The sequence below is a fragment of the Pseudorasbora parva genome, chromosome 16 (genome assembly GCF_024679245.1).
Source record: "Pseudorasbora parva isolate DD20220531a chromosome 16, ASM2467924v1, whole genome shotgun sequence".
In the NCBI taxonomy this organism is placed as follows: Eukaryota; Metazoa; Chordata; class Actinopteri; order Cypriniformes; family Gobionidae; genus Pseudorasbora; species Pseudorasbora parva.
The window spans coordinates 20,231,386-20,246,912 of NC_090187.1; the positions used below are offsets into that span (position 1 = coordinate 20,231,386).

The window sequence follows — 15,527 nt, forward strand, 5'->3', positions numbered from 1 at the left end:
CCCGAGTTACCTGAGTGGCACTGGGGCTGCCTCGACAACCTTTGTAAAGACGCAAGGAGACAGGGCCAGCCCGAATGGGAGAACGGCATACTGGTATGCTCAAAGGCAAACCGAAGAAATGGTCTGGGTCGAGGAAGTATGGAGAAAGTACGTGCCCTTCAGGTTGATCACTGCAAACCAATCGCGTGGACGAACGCATTCAAAAATGCATTTGGCTGTAAACATCCTGAAGGGAAGCCTGTGTAGGGTTCGGTTCAAGATGCGCAGGTCCAGGATTGGTCGTAACCCGCCTTTCCTGGGTACAATGAAGTTAGGGCTGTAGAAGCCGGACTTCATCTCTGCCAGATGGACGATCTCGACGGCACCCTTCACCAGTAGGGTGTCAATCTCCGCTTGCAGGACAGGGGCATTGCCATCCATCATCGTATAGCGGACTCCTTGGAAGAGGGGAGGAGATCGTGCAAACTGTATCCCATAACCGAGCCTGATGGTGCGGGCGAGCCTGTTGGACAGCTTCGGGAGCACTAGCCAGACCCCCAAAAACTGAACCAAGGGGATCATGCGAGCCACAGGCGTACCCGGCGTGGGGCAGCGAAGCGGAATGACCGGCCCAGACCCGGGAGGCATGGAAGCGGCCCGGATAGTGGGCGGGGTCGAGTTCCGCGCCCTGCCAGTGGAGACTAGGGGAGGCGGAGCGTCCCATGGGGGTCTTGACTCAGGCGACAGAGGGAACCGAGAGTGGCGAGGCACTGAGGTGGCACACACTGTGCAGAACTGTGCAGCTGACAACCACCCCGCCGAATAGACCAGCATGGGAGATGGGAGCGGTTAGGAAGCGTGTTCTATCAGACTCACACATCTCAGCCAGGCTAAGCCATAGATGGTGCTCCTGGACCACACAAGTGTACATCACCTGATCGAGAGCCTGCGCGGTCACTTTCGTCACCCGTAGGATGAGGTCAGCGGCCGGGCGCAGCTCATGCACAAAAGCAGGGTCAGCACTGCGCTCGAGACATCAGCAATGTCTTTGCTGAGACATTGCTCAGCATTGCTGAGCATTGCTGAGACATCAGCAATGTCTGTGAGCATCCTGGCCTGATAAACCTGAAGGAGGGCCAAAACATGCAGGGCCGACGCGGCCCGGCCCGCAACGCTATAGGCCCCGCCCACTAATGAGGACGAGAACCTACAGGCCTCGGATGAGTGCTTTGAGTCGGCGCACCAAGCAGGGGCGCTCTGAGGACGCAGTTGAACAGAAGCCTCCACAGGGGGAACCCCAGTGTACCCTGTAGCCGCGCTGCTATCGAGCGTCGTGAAGGCGGAAGCGGCCGCCGAATGATCGCGGAAAGACAATGGGAACTTCCACAACCTCGAGACTGCTTCATGCACCGCCGGGAAAAAAGGCACTGACGGCCGACAGGCGCGCTCGGTGCGGGCCGCCCACAGATACCAATCATCCAGCTTTGAGCTCTCTAGACCCCACTCGAGGATTCCACTCGAATGAGACATTCGAATGAGACACCAGGCCCAGTCCGGAATACACCAGCGCCTTCATCTGGAATAACCATGGGCAGTGTTGCAGAGGGTTGTTCCACACCGTTACCCTCAGATCATCCTGACCACCAGCCAAAGTGCAGCCTCTCACGGAGACATCAGATTGGGGTGTGGTAGAGGGGACTCTCCCTCCAGCACGGAGTTCATTGAATCTCAATCTCAACACTGCGATGGTCATGTTCCCGCAGTGGGAACAAGCCGCATCCATGAATGCCCGCTCAGCATGCACTAAGCACAAGCATACCAATCAGCGCTCATGGCCGTCACTGTGCGCACTAACTGCAGACCACACCCAGGAACGGAGCATGAGCGAGACATCTCGCCTTTTTACTAGAGCAAAGTGCTGAAGCGCCCAGGGAGAACGCACAGACCTGCACAGATCACTGCACAGACCGACAGGAGTGCGGAATCCGCGGAACCTTCACACCAACACTCTGGGAAAACACTCGTCTTAAAGAGAAAGATCACTAAGGTAGGCAAGTTAAACTCGGCTCCGAAGCAGAAACATAAATGCTTGACTGCTATGCAACGCAGTTTATACCCACGCTGTGGGGTGGGCTTGCATTAGGCAAATTCCGCAGACCCATGACATTTCCATGTCATTGGATCGTTTTGATTGAGATTAAAGACAGCTGGCTTTCTAAGTGAACCCCCCATATCGTTAGTACTGATGTAACTCGTAGTGTACTGGCTGAAAGGGAATCAAAACTCCATCAGGGCATAATGGAGAAAAATAAACATTGGGAGAAACCAGGCTCAGTCAGCCAGTTCTCCTTTGGCCTATTACAAACAGTGATATGATTATTATTCTGGCAACCTTACAGGTTACAAATCATATTAGATCGGAATATTCGAGAGTTCGAGGTATCATGCCAGAGAATGGTTTATTGAGGATGATGCATTGATTAAACAATTATTAAAGAGAAATATTCAAAGGAACAGAGTCATCACGCTGGTTTATTTATTGAGGACGAAGTGGCGATTGACATATCAATGCACGTCAATACATTATAATTCATTTTGGTTATTTATGAAACGATTTTCTTTTTTCAAATTTATGTCTGGTACTACAACATACATTATATGTATGTTACCTTATGATACCTTTATAATGCATTACACATAAGTAAAGTCTTACCAAAATATTATATTCACACCGTCTCAACAACTTTACACATTGTTCCCTTATGTTTTTTACCTGGAGCCAAATACACCGCTGAGCTCATCCAGCACCGTATTGAGCTTATTCTGAAGTTCTTTGAGCAGATCACTGGCCTCAGCGTCCAACTGTAAGAGACACACAACATCACTGTCAATTACCAGGACATGCTACATATGAACAGGGAGTACTGAAGTCTCAGAACCAACCAATAATGAAAAGTTTATTATACAAAAATAATAATTTATTATTCATACCCAGGGTCCAAAATTAAAATTTGCCTAGCACATCAAGAACACATCAGTGACTTGTGGAACTTATACCTTAGTGGACATTTTGCCATCAAAAAAGTTTTTTTTTTTTTTTTTTTTTTTTTTTTTTCAGGAGAAGCACAAAATAAATAAACAAAATTACAGTGTATTATTTTTTGACATTTGCAGATTTATAAAGCATCCTATACATGATGCAGAGAGTGACACAGTGACCTCTGATGTTTGCAAAAACACGCAAGGAATAAATAATCCCAGTGTCATAGGGACACTTTTTTTTTATTATTATTTATTATTATTTCTGCCAATTAAATATACACATTTATGATGTGAACAGATGAATAGCCTTGTTTAACTCCAATATTTCTCTAATTACATTTTTATTTATTTATTTATTTATTATTATTATTATTATTATTATTATTATTATTATTATTATTATTATTATTATTATTTACATATTATAAATTGTTAGTCAATTGTGATGAAACAATGTTATAATATTTAGCCAGGCTGTCATACAAATAAAACTGAACACACACACACACACACACACACACCAAAAATACTGAGAGAAAGATTATTAATAACTTATTATTTTGTGTTTTTTACTGTGAACGTTTTGTTTTTAGATGCTCTTTTCATAGTGAAATAAAACCTGTAGCTTTATGTGGCAAGCAGTGAGGCGAGGGACCGTGAGAGCGGGCCAGTGGCGAGTGTTAATGAGCGGCAGCTGCACACCACACTGGTCTCCTCTCACGGCGGAGTGACGGGAGCATAATAGGAGGGGCGACGACAGTGGAAGACGAGAGAGGAACAGGCCTGGACTTTAAGTTGAGTTTTGTTTATGTTTTATTATGTGTGTGCGGCTAGTCGTCCATGAGGGGCTGCCCACGTTACTTTCGTTTTGTTTATTTAGTTTGATTAAATTTGTTGAATGTTCGTCGGTTCCCGCCTCATTCCTTCTTATATGTATTAACTGTATTACACTGCAGTTTTGCCAAATCATTTTGTTAAAATACCTTAACCAAGTTTAGTGTTTTGTTCTTCCCTCACATTTTAAATATATTAAAAAAAAAAAAAAAAAAAAAAAAAAATGTTAAAAACAAATATTTCCTCTGGACATCACTTTGTTATATATATGGTTATATCTTTTTTTTTGTTTTAAAACGAGTTCACTTGATTCAGATTACTGGCTGACAGAATGCCATGTTTGCCATGCTTGTTTTCATGCCATGGTTTGGTGATTTCATCTGCTGTTGTACAGCGAGCTTTCAGTTAAGCGTGCTCAGCCTCTGAAAAAGGCCTTGACTGAGGAGTTGCTTGAATAATGATGACTGCAAATTCAATACACGCCTCTCACCACATCAGAGGCATGAGAGCAGATGAGCCAATGAAACACAGGTGTTCTGTCTTCAAACATTACCGCACATCACACAGGTGAATTTTACTGATAATGCACACTGGATAATGCACACTGATAATGCACCCTGAGATTTCTTTAATCTCCGGTCTAATTCTCATTAGACTGTATTTATCAGTGCAATCAAAAACAAAACTAAATATTTGCAGTTACACAAAATACACTTGTTAAAACATTCATCCAAAACGAATGACAATTACACTTTCACAACACTAAGGGCCGAATTACCATATAAAACCAAAGTAATTCTACATAAAATTAGTGTCATTTATAATTACTGACAACATGGAAGATTTTGCCCTTACAAGGAAAATGACAAACAGAACAAAGCAGGATTTGTTGCACAAAGCATCTGTAAACTGGACTGATCTGTAAACTGTAAACAATGCTAAATTTGTGAGCCACATTGTATTATTGATTATGCTCCTGTATCAGTATGACTGTCTAGGTACTGTATATGTTCTCTCCATAAAACAAGAATGTTGTTACATTTTGGGACAGATTTACTAACAGCTTGCGACAGTGCAAACCCTTTTTTGATGTCAGAATAAAGACATGCAGTGATACATTTGCACTGAAAAGGCATGGACAAAGTTATTTTTGTGGCGGACCTATGCATATGCATTTGTAGGAGTTTCCCTTTCAGCCACAAAATTCATGGGAGGAGAGATTTAAAGGAATCACGCAAGGTTTATTTACAAATATTTGTGCTCATCAATTTACACCAAAAAAAGCTTGTCTTAAACCAGTCGCTTACAGATAGATTGTGCTGGTCATTATGGAAATGATCCAACTGCATCTGTCACACGCAGAACTGTCCACTCCCATCTGCACATTTATGGAATTTGCGCTATCACACTTATTTGCCCTGTTTACTAAATCTGGCCTTATATTTTGGTGGCCGACTTTAGACATTCTATTCAATATGCAGTAAGTATATTTGCAACTACATGCCAACTATCTATCATTAGAGTATTAGTAGATTGTCAGTAAAGTGATAGGTTAGGGTTAAGGACCGGGACAAACCAAATTGACAGTAAGCTGCCAGGCAATTTTGGGCCTTTTTGGTTGGTTGGCTTAGTTTATTTAGTGTGTCCCACACCGTTGGCTGTAGTTGGACACCATCAGGTTTGAATCATTGTGGGGCCATTGATGAGAGAGAGAACTCTGTTTGGCTGTAAAGCTAATGTGCGGTTGCCTTACTTCACTGATGTTCTATTCCATCAATAAGAGCAGAGTGTGAATTTTGAATTAGCAGAGCAATAGTACAGCTGCACATAAACTATTGCAATCCACATAAGATAATGGGAGACAGAAGTCAGTGTTCAAAAGATACCTTTTTGTATTTTTTGTATTTTTTTTTTTACAAAAGCCAAGAGGGCTTAGTGGCATAACAATAGATATTGTAGACTCTCCTGTTTCAACCAAAACTGTTGCCAGGAGCTCCACAAAATAAATATTCATGGTCGGGCTGCTATAGCCAAACCTTTGGTCACTCATGAAAATGCAAAATGTCCGTTTCATTGATGCCAATCGTGTAAATCTTGGGCTGTGGACAATGTAAATCATGTATTGCTTTCTGATGACTTTTTTATAGTCTTCCCCATATCCGTGGGAGAGTTACGTTTTGGAGATTCCTCAAAGAGGCTTAAGCCCGGACTGTTGCATACCCAGAGTAAAGCACAGGGTGGATCAGTGATGGTTTAGGCTGCAATAACATGACATTCCCTACTGTGCTTAATAGGCATGTCACTGCCAAGTACTACCGAGATCCATGTGCACCTAATGGTTCAAACATTGTACCATGAAGTGGGTGCTGATTATTAGCATGATAATGCATCAATACACATAGCAAGATTTGTGACAGAATTATTTGATGTATATGAAAGTGAAGTTAAACATCTCTCATGGCCTGCACAGTCACCAGATCCAAATACTCCTGATCAAAATCTTAAGACCAGGGGATGCATTGCAAGTTTTACACATTTCGCACTTGTGGATCATAACCGGGTTGTAAGTGCTGCTTCAAAATGCCAAAAGAAGAAACAGGAGCAAGAGACAAAAAATAGAGAGTAGGCAATTTATTGAAAACTGCATTCAAACTCAAACAGGCCGTTCATCAGCTGATCAAAGGTTTAAGACAATAGCCATAAAAAGGTAAAATCTGCACAAAAATATGGCTTTCATGTCAATATCCTTCAAGCAGTCATATTGTCAAGATCTACTGATGGCAAAGGCAAAAAAGCTTTCTCTCTTTGAACGTGGTAGGATTGTTGAGCTGCACAATCAAGGCCTTTCGCAGCGCGAGGTTGGACGCAGTAAGACAGTCATTTTACATTTCTTAAACAATCCTGAGAGTTTTGGGACAAAAAAGTCAAGTGGTGGACCCAAAAAGATTTCACCTGCACTGAGCCGCAGGATCCGATGGGTTGTCCGTGAAGACACAGGTCGATCCTCAACCCAAATTAAGGCCCTTACTGATGCTGACTGCAGCCCAATAACCATAAGACGTCATCTGCTAGAGAAGGGCTGCAAGAACAAAAAACGTCTTCAAAGGCCACGTCTCCTCCCACGACACAAACTTGCCCGTTTAGAATTTGCAAGGGAGCACCAAACTTGGGATATTGAAAAGTGGAAGAAAGTTTTATTCTCTGACAAGAAAGAATTTAACTTGGACGGTCCTGATGGCTTCCAACATTACTGGCATGACAAGGAGATCCCACCTGAGATGTTTTCTACGCGGCACAGTGGAGGAGGCTCCATCATGATCTGGGGAGCGTTTCCTTCAATGGGAAAATGGAGCTTCAGGTTGTGCAGGGGCGTCAAACGGCGACTGGCTATGCGGATCTGTTGCAGCGGGCATCCCTCTTGACCGGGGGTCCCCGTCTGTGCGGTAATGACTGGGTGTTTCAACAGGACAACGCTGCAATTCCCAAAGCCCGCCTGATGAAGAACTTCTTCGAGGAGAATAACTTTGCTCTTTTGGACCATCCTGCGTGTTCCCCTGATCTAAATTCCATTGAGAACATTTGGGGATGGATGGCAAGGGAAGTTTACAAAAATGGACGTCAGTTCCAGACCGTGGATGCCCTTCTTGAAGCCATCTTCACCACATGGAGCAACGTTCCCACCAGCCTCCTGAAAACAGTCGGATCAAGCATGCCGAAACAAGTTTTTTAAGTGATGAACAAGAACAGTGAGGCTACTCACTACTGAGTCCTTTTTTGACACTTTTATTACTGTTGTGCGTTTATTTTTGGGCTATGGTCTTAAACTTTTGATCAGCTGATGAACGGCCTGTTCCAGTTTAAATGCAGTTTTCAATAAATTGCCTACACTCTATTTTTTGTCTCTTGCTCCTGTTTCTTCTTTTGGCATTTTGAAGCAGTGCTTACAACCCGGTTATGATCCACTAGTGTGAAATGTGTAAAACTTGCAATGCATCCCCTGGTCTTAAGATTTTGTTCAGGAATGTATTTTTCAGCTAGGGCTCAGTTGCATAAACTGCTTAGTCAACTTAATTTTTATTTTAAGATTGGTCATATTTTTTTAAAAGTCTGTTACATTAAAAGGTAGACTAGTCTAATTTGAATCCAAAAAGAAAGACTCATTAGCCCTTCTCTAGTCTCAGACAAAGTATTAACAGACAAAGTAGCAGCTATTTTTATGCCCTGGCCACTCTCCCGCAAGACAAATGGTTCAAAATTCTTCTGGCCATTGTGAAGGTCTTGCATCTGTCATTCTCAAGACCAATTGATGCTGTATTGGCCATAAAAGGAGTCCCTACACCATAATAATAAATTACTGTAGACTAAAACCATGTGTTTCAGTTTCATTGTCCAACCCCTGTAGTTGCAAAGATACTTTAGAGTCTAAAGTAGAACATCAAAAAAAAAGTGTTACCAGAAAGTTTTGCTTCTTATGCTTATTAGTTGCATTTTAATGGCAATGTTCTTGTATAACACTATAGCGGTGCTTGGGTGAGGCAAGGTGTCCATGTAGTCTGGGATGGATGGCTGACTTGTGAATTGTAACAGCGTTTATGGTTCCCGGTAAACAGAGGGGCGGCCAGATCAATCAATGATGGCAGCTGGCCGATGCTCGTGCAAGAGACCACATCAGGTTAATGGAGATCAGAGGAGATGTCGTTCACTGACAGAGCAGAAATGGAGGTAATGGATAATTCAGACTGATAACACAAACACAACAAATGCTTTGAAAGTGTGACCCATTAAGAAGGCATTAAGAAGAAATTAAATGGTGCTTGATGAAGAGTCAGCACCCCAGTTCTCATTACCATGATGGGAATAAATCTTATATTCATTACTGTAATATATACCGTTCAAAAGTTTGGCTTCAGTAAGATTGTTTAAAAAGCAGAGTATGCTTTTATTTAGGATGCATTAAATTGATAAAACTACATTTATAATGTTACAAAATATATTGATTATTTAAAACAAAACACTGTTCTTTTGAACTTTCTATTCACCAAATAATCCTGATAATAATAATAATAATAATAATAATAATAATAATAATAATAATAATAATAATAATAATAATAATAGATTTTATTTATAATGCACTTTTCATTGCTAAGAATCTCAAAGTGCAACGGGGGGGGGGGGGGGATAACAAAAAAAATGAATAACAAGTAAAAATATAGAATACTACAAACAATCAACCAACACAGAAAACAGAACAGAAACAGAGCTGATGGTAAACAGAAACAGAGCTGATGGTGAACAGAAAACAGCTGATGGTGGAAGTCTCTGTTAGCTCCGCAGCACACCTTGGTCCATCCACTCCATGTTTTAAATTTCTCCCAGCGGCAGTGTCCTGATGACATCGTCGAGGCATGACAGCTGAAGACCAGATGATGGGTCGATTCAAACGATGGGGATCGCCGCAGCACCATGCAGGAGGCAGAACATTTTACCGGGCACTTTTGTGGACACACCGGGGTCGGCGCAGAAGTCCAAGCCGCTCCACGGCCGCAATGCAGGACTGAACAGCCGCAGCCGAGAAGCGGAACATCCAAACATCATGCCGGACGCCGATGACGATGACGATGGCCCGGATGACGCTAGCCCAGTGCAAACTTCAGCCACCATGCAGCTTAAGCCCAAGGGAGACCACCAGTGAGCAGTCACGGCGAGAAACATCAAATGTCCTCCAAACCAGAACCAACCGCAGCAATTCAAACATAAACATTAGAGAAGCGGTGGAAAACGGTGAATGGCGAACAACGTCCTCTCAGTGGCTGCCAGCAATCAGCAACAGCCCCAATTGTAGCTCTGACTTTTAGACTAGTCACAAACATAAGGAAATAAAATAAAATCTAAATCTAATAGTACATTAACATGATTTGTGGGTGGAGAAGCGGCGAACAGACAACGCCAGCGTCCTCTCCCCACGTTGCCTAGCAACCTCCAATAATAATAATAATAATAATAATAATAATAATAATAATAATAATAATAATAATAATAATAATAAATGTTCCTTCCCGTTCATAGGGAACTCCCGCTGCATCACCGCTTTGGGAAGCACGTATGTCATCAGTCCAATAGAGAGACGGAACGTCATAGGTGGGTGACGTCACTGACCCGGAAACTATAAAGCTCACCGGCAAACACACACCTTTAGCTTCTGTTGCCTTCAACAAGCGCTCTGTGTTATCTTGTCCGTCAACTCTGTGTTTGTGTCTGAGTTCAGACTTTATTGTTTTGTTTGCACTCACACGATATCACAAGTATAAGAGAGATTATGGCGAGCGAACAGCAGTACAGAATGTGTGTTCCTCCCTGCTCACGTTACATCACGAGTGGGGATACACATTTGATGTGCGTTGTTTGTTTGGGAGAGGGCACGCACAGTCAGCACTCGAGGGTGCCGGCTGCGAGCATTGTGAGGCGCTGCCTCTTCGCGTGCTGCGATCCCGCCGGGCGCTCTTCGAGGAGGGTGTCCCGGCTCGCGTTCCCCGCGGCATGGGTCCCGCTGTTGCCGAGGCTCAGCGGCGGCTCATGTTGTGGGGATCGCAATTGGATCTGACGGAGGGGTTTGAGACGGCCTCTGCCCTATCTCTGCCTTCACCAGCCAGATCCGGCGCCGCTTCTCTGGGTTTGGGAGCCCGCGCTGCGGTTTCTCCCGGCCGGGAGGCGGCCGCGGCGCTGCAGTTGTCTTCCTCTGAGGAGGTGGATGTCTGCAGCGTCGATGTAGGGGCTGAAGACTCGCCACTTCAGACCCCTGCTAGTGAGGAGCTTATGGAGGTCCTGAGCAGAGCAGTGGCCAAATTAAATATCGACTGGCCACATGAGCACAATGAGCGAGCCTCAGTTAAAAGCAGGCTCGACGAACGCTTTCTCCCCTCTCTCTCTGCTCACTGAGATGTCGAGATCGTGGAAGCAGCCCGTGTCTTCACGAATTTTCAGCCCCTATACATCTGTATATACTAACATCACCATCTTTGCCCACTAAACCCCTTAAAGTCAAATCTTCATTAGTGGGCAAAGCGTACTCGGCAGCAGGTCAGGCCGCTGCATGTCTGCAAACCATGTCCATCGTGCAGGCATACAAGGCCGACCTGCTAAGAGACCTGGGCGAGAACCATGAGATAGTGGCAGATATGATAAATGAGCTCCGATCTACTGCTAATCTTGCTCTCCAGGCCACCAAGGAGATGGCCAGATGCGTTGGCCGTTCTATGGCAGCCCTGGTGGTAACCGGAGAGGCATTTATGGCTCAATCTCACAGAGATTAAAGAGAGAGATAAAAGTTTCCTGCTTGATGCGCCGCTGTCTCCGGGAGGCCTGTTCGGTGACGCTGTCACCACGGTTACCGACCGGTTTCCGGAGGCAAAGAAGCAATATGAGGCGCTCAAGCAGTTTCTCCCCCGTAAGCCCCAGGTCTCATCTGCTGCTGGGCGGGAGCAGCAAGCGCAGAGTACCAGCTCCTCACATAGAGCGCAGCATAAACAGAGGAAACTCTGTCCAACACAGAAGATATCTTATCTCTATATGAAGCTGGATTAGGTCAACTGGACCGCGCACCTCACAGAGTTTTGAACTGTTTGAATATGTTCAGAGGCAGGTCAGCGGCCCCACTGAAATTTTTTCAGAGGTTCCTGAGGCATATGGCATCTGTAGCCACATTAGCGCTGCTTGGATTGCTTCACACTGGCATCACGAAAAAGTCCTGAAATATGTGTGGCAGAGCGGCAAGTACCGGGTCTCAGTTTCTCCTTACTGTCGCCAAACCTTAAACCCATGACCTTCTGGGTCAGAGTGTTCCTAGAACAGGTGTCCAGGCATGCTTTGGTCTTTACAGATGCCTCATCCACGGACTGGGGGGCCATGTACAATGTGCATGCAGTTTCTGGTCTGTGGACAGGGCTCCAACTGCATTAGCATTTCAATTGCCTAGAGTTACTGGCGGCATGTCTCACCCTGGGTTGCCTCAAAAAGCCGCTACATGGTAAGGATGTACTGGTCCACATGGACGGCACTGCGGCCATTGCGTACATCAACCAACAGAATGGTCTCTGCTCCTGTTGCATACTCCGGCTTGCCCGCCATCTCCTCCTTGGGAGTCAGAGGCGCCTGAGGTTGCTTGGGGCCATACACATCCCAGGTGCGCTGAACCAGACAGCCAACGAGCTCTCTCGTCAGTCAACACCACCAGGAGAGTGGCGAATCCACCCCCGGAGCATCCAGCTGATACGGGACCTCTTTAGAGCCATGCAGGTAGAACTGTTTGCCTCTCCGTACTCAAACCATTGCCAGCTGTACTATTCCCTGACCAGGGGTACCCTCTGCATGGATGCACTGGCGCAAAGCTGGCCCCTGGACCCAGGCAAATATGCATTTCCCCCAGTGAGCTTTCTTGCACAGACACTGTGCAAGGTCAGGGAGGACGAGGAGCAGGAGCAGGTCTTGTTAGTTGCACCCTACTAGCCCAACTGGACCTGGTTCTCCAAACTCACACTACTCGTGACAGCCCCTCCTGGGCCGATCCCCCTGAGGAAGGACCTGCTTTCTCGACCGACTGAAAGGTTATGTATGTAACCCTTGTTCCCTGAAGGAGGGAACGGAGACGTACGTCCCATCTCCAGGTGCTGTACTTCAGCTGAAGGATGAGTCATTAGTCGGCTAGTTGAAAAAGCGATATGCGATACTTCTGCATTTTATTTTAAGTTGTAATATTTTTTACTGTATTTTAAAAGAGCATAAGGGACTCATTTAAAAAAACAAAAAACAAAAAAAAAACATAAAAAATGGAATTGATTTGAAAAGTTGAAAAGTAGTATATTACTATAGTATTATTATTTAATCCCTTGCATGTCAAAGATCACAGACGGCCCCAGATTACTATTGTTCAAAATCCATTGCTCGTTAAAACATCACACTCTTACTTTATCTGGACAAACTCAGTATCATTAGAGAGATTAAAGCGTGCTTCGATTTTTGAATACTGTTTACGATAAAACTGTGACTTTAATTTCTTAATTTATCTCAGGAGTGCAAAATAATCGATCCATTATGAACAATATGAATGGAATATCACACGCAAATTAATTCTCTCTCATCTGCAGCGGTTCAGTTGTGTCCACACAACTCACAACTCACAAAGAACAGCTTTCAGTTCAGCTCTTAGTTCAAAAGTGCTCATATTTGGAGAAACTTTGATATATTATCACATGTTTGCAAAATATTTTGGCACACAGAATACCATTTCTATTATTTCTCACTGAATTATGCGATCTGAAAGAGCTGAAACATTTACAGAGATCTCTCTGTGTCTCATCTTCCTGACTGGCATCAGATATGAGTCCCACCGGACCTGGTTCCCAGAACTCATGCTCCTCGTGACAGCCCCTCCTTGGCCGATTCTTCTGAGGAAAGATCTTCTAACTCAGAGATGGGGCACCCTCTGGCAACCGCGTCCAGACCTCTGGAAACTTCATGTCTGGTCCCTGGACGGGATGCGGAGGTTCTAGGTGACTTACCCCAAGTGGTAGTTAACACCATCACTTCAGAGCACCGTCTCCAAGACAGGCCTATGCCTTGAAGTGGAACCTGTCAGTCAATTGGTGTTCTTCCCAGAGAAGAACTGTTTGAATATGTTCAGAGGCAGGTCAGCGGCGTACTCGGCAGCAGTAATATAGGGTTCAATCACAAGGTGTTCAATCACATCTGTGCTTTCCTTCCTGTAGCAGGGGTTGGAGCGTAGGCTGTCGCCCTCCTCCTCCAGTTACGTTGCTGCTATTTCTGCCTGTCACGACCATGTAGAGGGTGAGTCAGTTGGGAAGCACGACCTGGTCGTCAGGTTCCTTAGGGGGGCGAGACGGTTAAATCTTCCTCAACCTCCCTCCATACCCTCTTAGGATCTTGCTCTGGTGCTCTGAGCACTTCAGAATGTCCTATTTGAGCCCTTGCAGTCAGCAGAGCTTAAGATTCTATCCATGAAGACTTTGGTGTTGGCTGCATTGGCCTCCATCAAGGGGACCTACAGGCACTTTCGGAAGACAAATGGTTCCTGGAGTTCGGGCCAGGTGATGCCCATGTGGAACTGAGACCCCGGCTTGGCTACGTGCCCAAGGTTTCCACCACTCCCTTCAGGGTTCAGGTGGTGAACCTGCAAGCGCTGCCCCTGGAGGAGGCAGACCCAGCCCTAGGGTTGCTCTGTCCCGTCCGCTCTGTGAACCGACTTGGACAGAACTCAAAGCTTCACAACCTCAGATCAGCTCTTTGTCTGTCACTGAGGCCAGCAGAAGGGAAAGGATGTCTCCAAGCAAAGGATGGCCCACTGGATAGTGGATTCCATCACCTTGGCTTACCAAGTCTGCTCAGGGTGTGAGCACACTCTACTGCAAGTGTTGCATCCTCCTGGGTGCTGGCACGTGGCGCCTAGCTGTCAAACATCTGTAGAGCTGTGGGCTAGGTGACACAACACGTTCGCTAGGTTCTATAGCCTATGTATGTAGCCGGTCTCCTCCTGTGTTCTCACCTCAAATGGGTAGAAGCACTGAGAGGCCCGGTTCCTGTCGGCTTGCTGCGCCTTGGCACTTACATTCTTCAGAGGTGAAACTCTGTGACTCCTCCACCACCCTCAGTGCCAGGCGTGGTGGAGCGTCCAGCATCAGGCCTCTTGCCGCTGAATCCTTGAGAACCAGTGCGGGGATCCCACATATTTTTCCACATTTGCTCCTCCCGAAGCCCATGTCTTTCCCTTGGGAGAGCCCTCCCTTATTAGGGATGGAGCCCCCTCTCGGCGGCGGGCTACAGCTCAGCTCTGTCTCCACATAACTCCTCTCGGTATGATGTGGTTCGCAAATATCCAATAGTCAGTGAGCGGGTCATGCAGAACAGCAGTGATGGACTTCTCTGTGTGAGCCCCGTCTCATCTGGTAAGAGAGTTCAGGAGGCTCACACATTTAATCATTTACATTTTACATTTAATCATTTAGCAGACGCTTTTATCCAAAGCGACTTACAAAAAAGGGGAGAGTAATAGAAGCAACGAAACAGACAAGGCCAACAACCTGTAAGAGCTGTAAGAAATCTCAATTAATTAGCACAGGCCATGGTGCTTTGGTAGGAATTCCTATTCGTCGGTACTCCGACGTGGCTGGCCCACTGAACGAGAGTGACCGACCGACTGAATGTTCATCGGGTCCGGTGTTGAGTATGGCTAGTCCTGTGTTTCCTGCTCCTTCTAGTCCTGTGGTTGCCCCCCCTGAACCTGCTCACAAGATGGCTGTCACGCAAATGTGTCCGGAAAAGGTGGTTGTATTGCTGGAGTCTACAGAGGCTATGGAAACCATACCCCTGACTCACCAGCACAAGTGTAAGAGGAGAAGAAGGAGGAGTCCGGGGGTCCTGAGTTCAGGGGTCCCGAGCCCAGAGAACATTCTGGTGGTCGCTGCCCACGCGCCACGGCCCAGGTCTGCCTACACGCCCAGGCCCATCTATGCCAAGCTAGGGCCCAGGCCTGCCTCCGCTCCACTACCCTCCTTGACAATTATATGAGTGTCTGGAAGCCACTCCTTAGGAGGGGGGCTCTGTCACAAATAAGGCCTCTGTGGATCCCTCTGATTGCCAACAGAGGGCTCCCTCACCTG

At 45.7% G+C, this 15,527-nt stretch overlaps 1 protein-coding gene across 4 annotated transcripts in view; it reads right to left on the minus strand.

Moving 5' to 3' along the window:
* Positions 1-15,527, minus strand: part of LOC137043632 (protein unc-13 homolog C) — a 548,445-nt gene that overhangs the window by 117,984 nt on the left and 414,934 nt on the right. For all 4 annotated transcript variants that reach the window (XR_010898550.1, XM_067419931.1, XM_067419930.1 and 1 more), the window contains one exon: positions 2,753-2,841. Coding sequence is in view for 3 of the 4 variants with exons in the window: in XM_067419931.1 (XP_067276032.1) it covers positions 2,753-2,841 (89 nt within the window). In the remaining variant the exon portion in view is untranslated. The remainder of the gene's footprint in view (positions 1-2,752; positions 2,842-15,527) is intronic.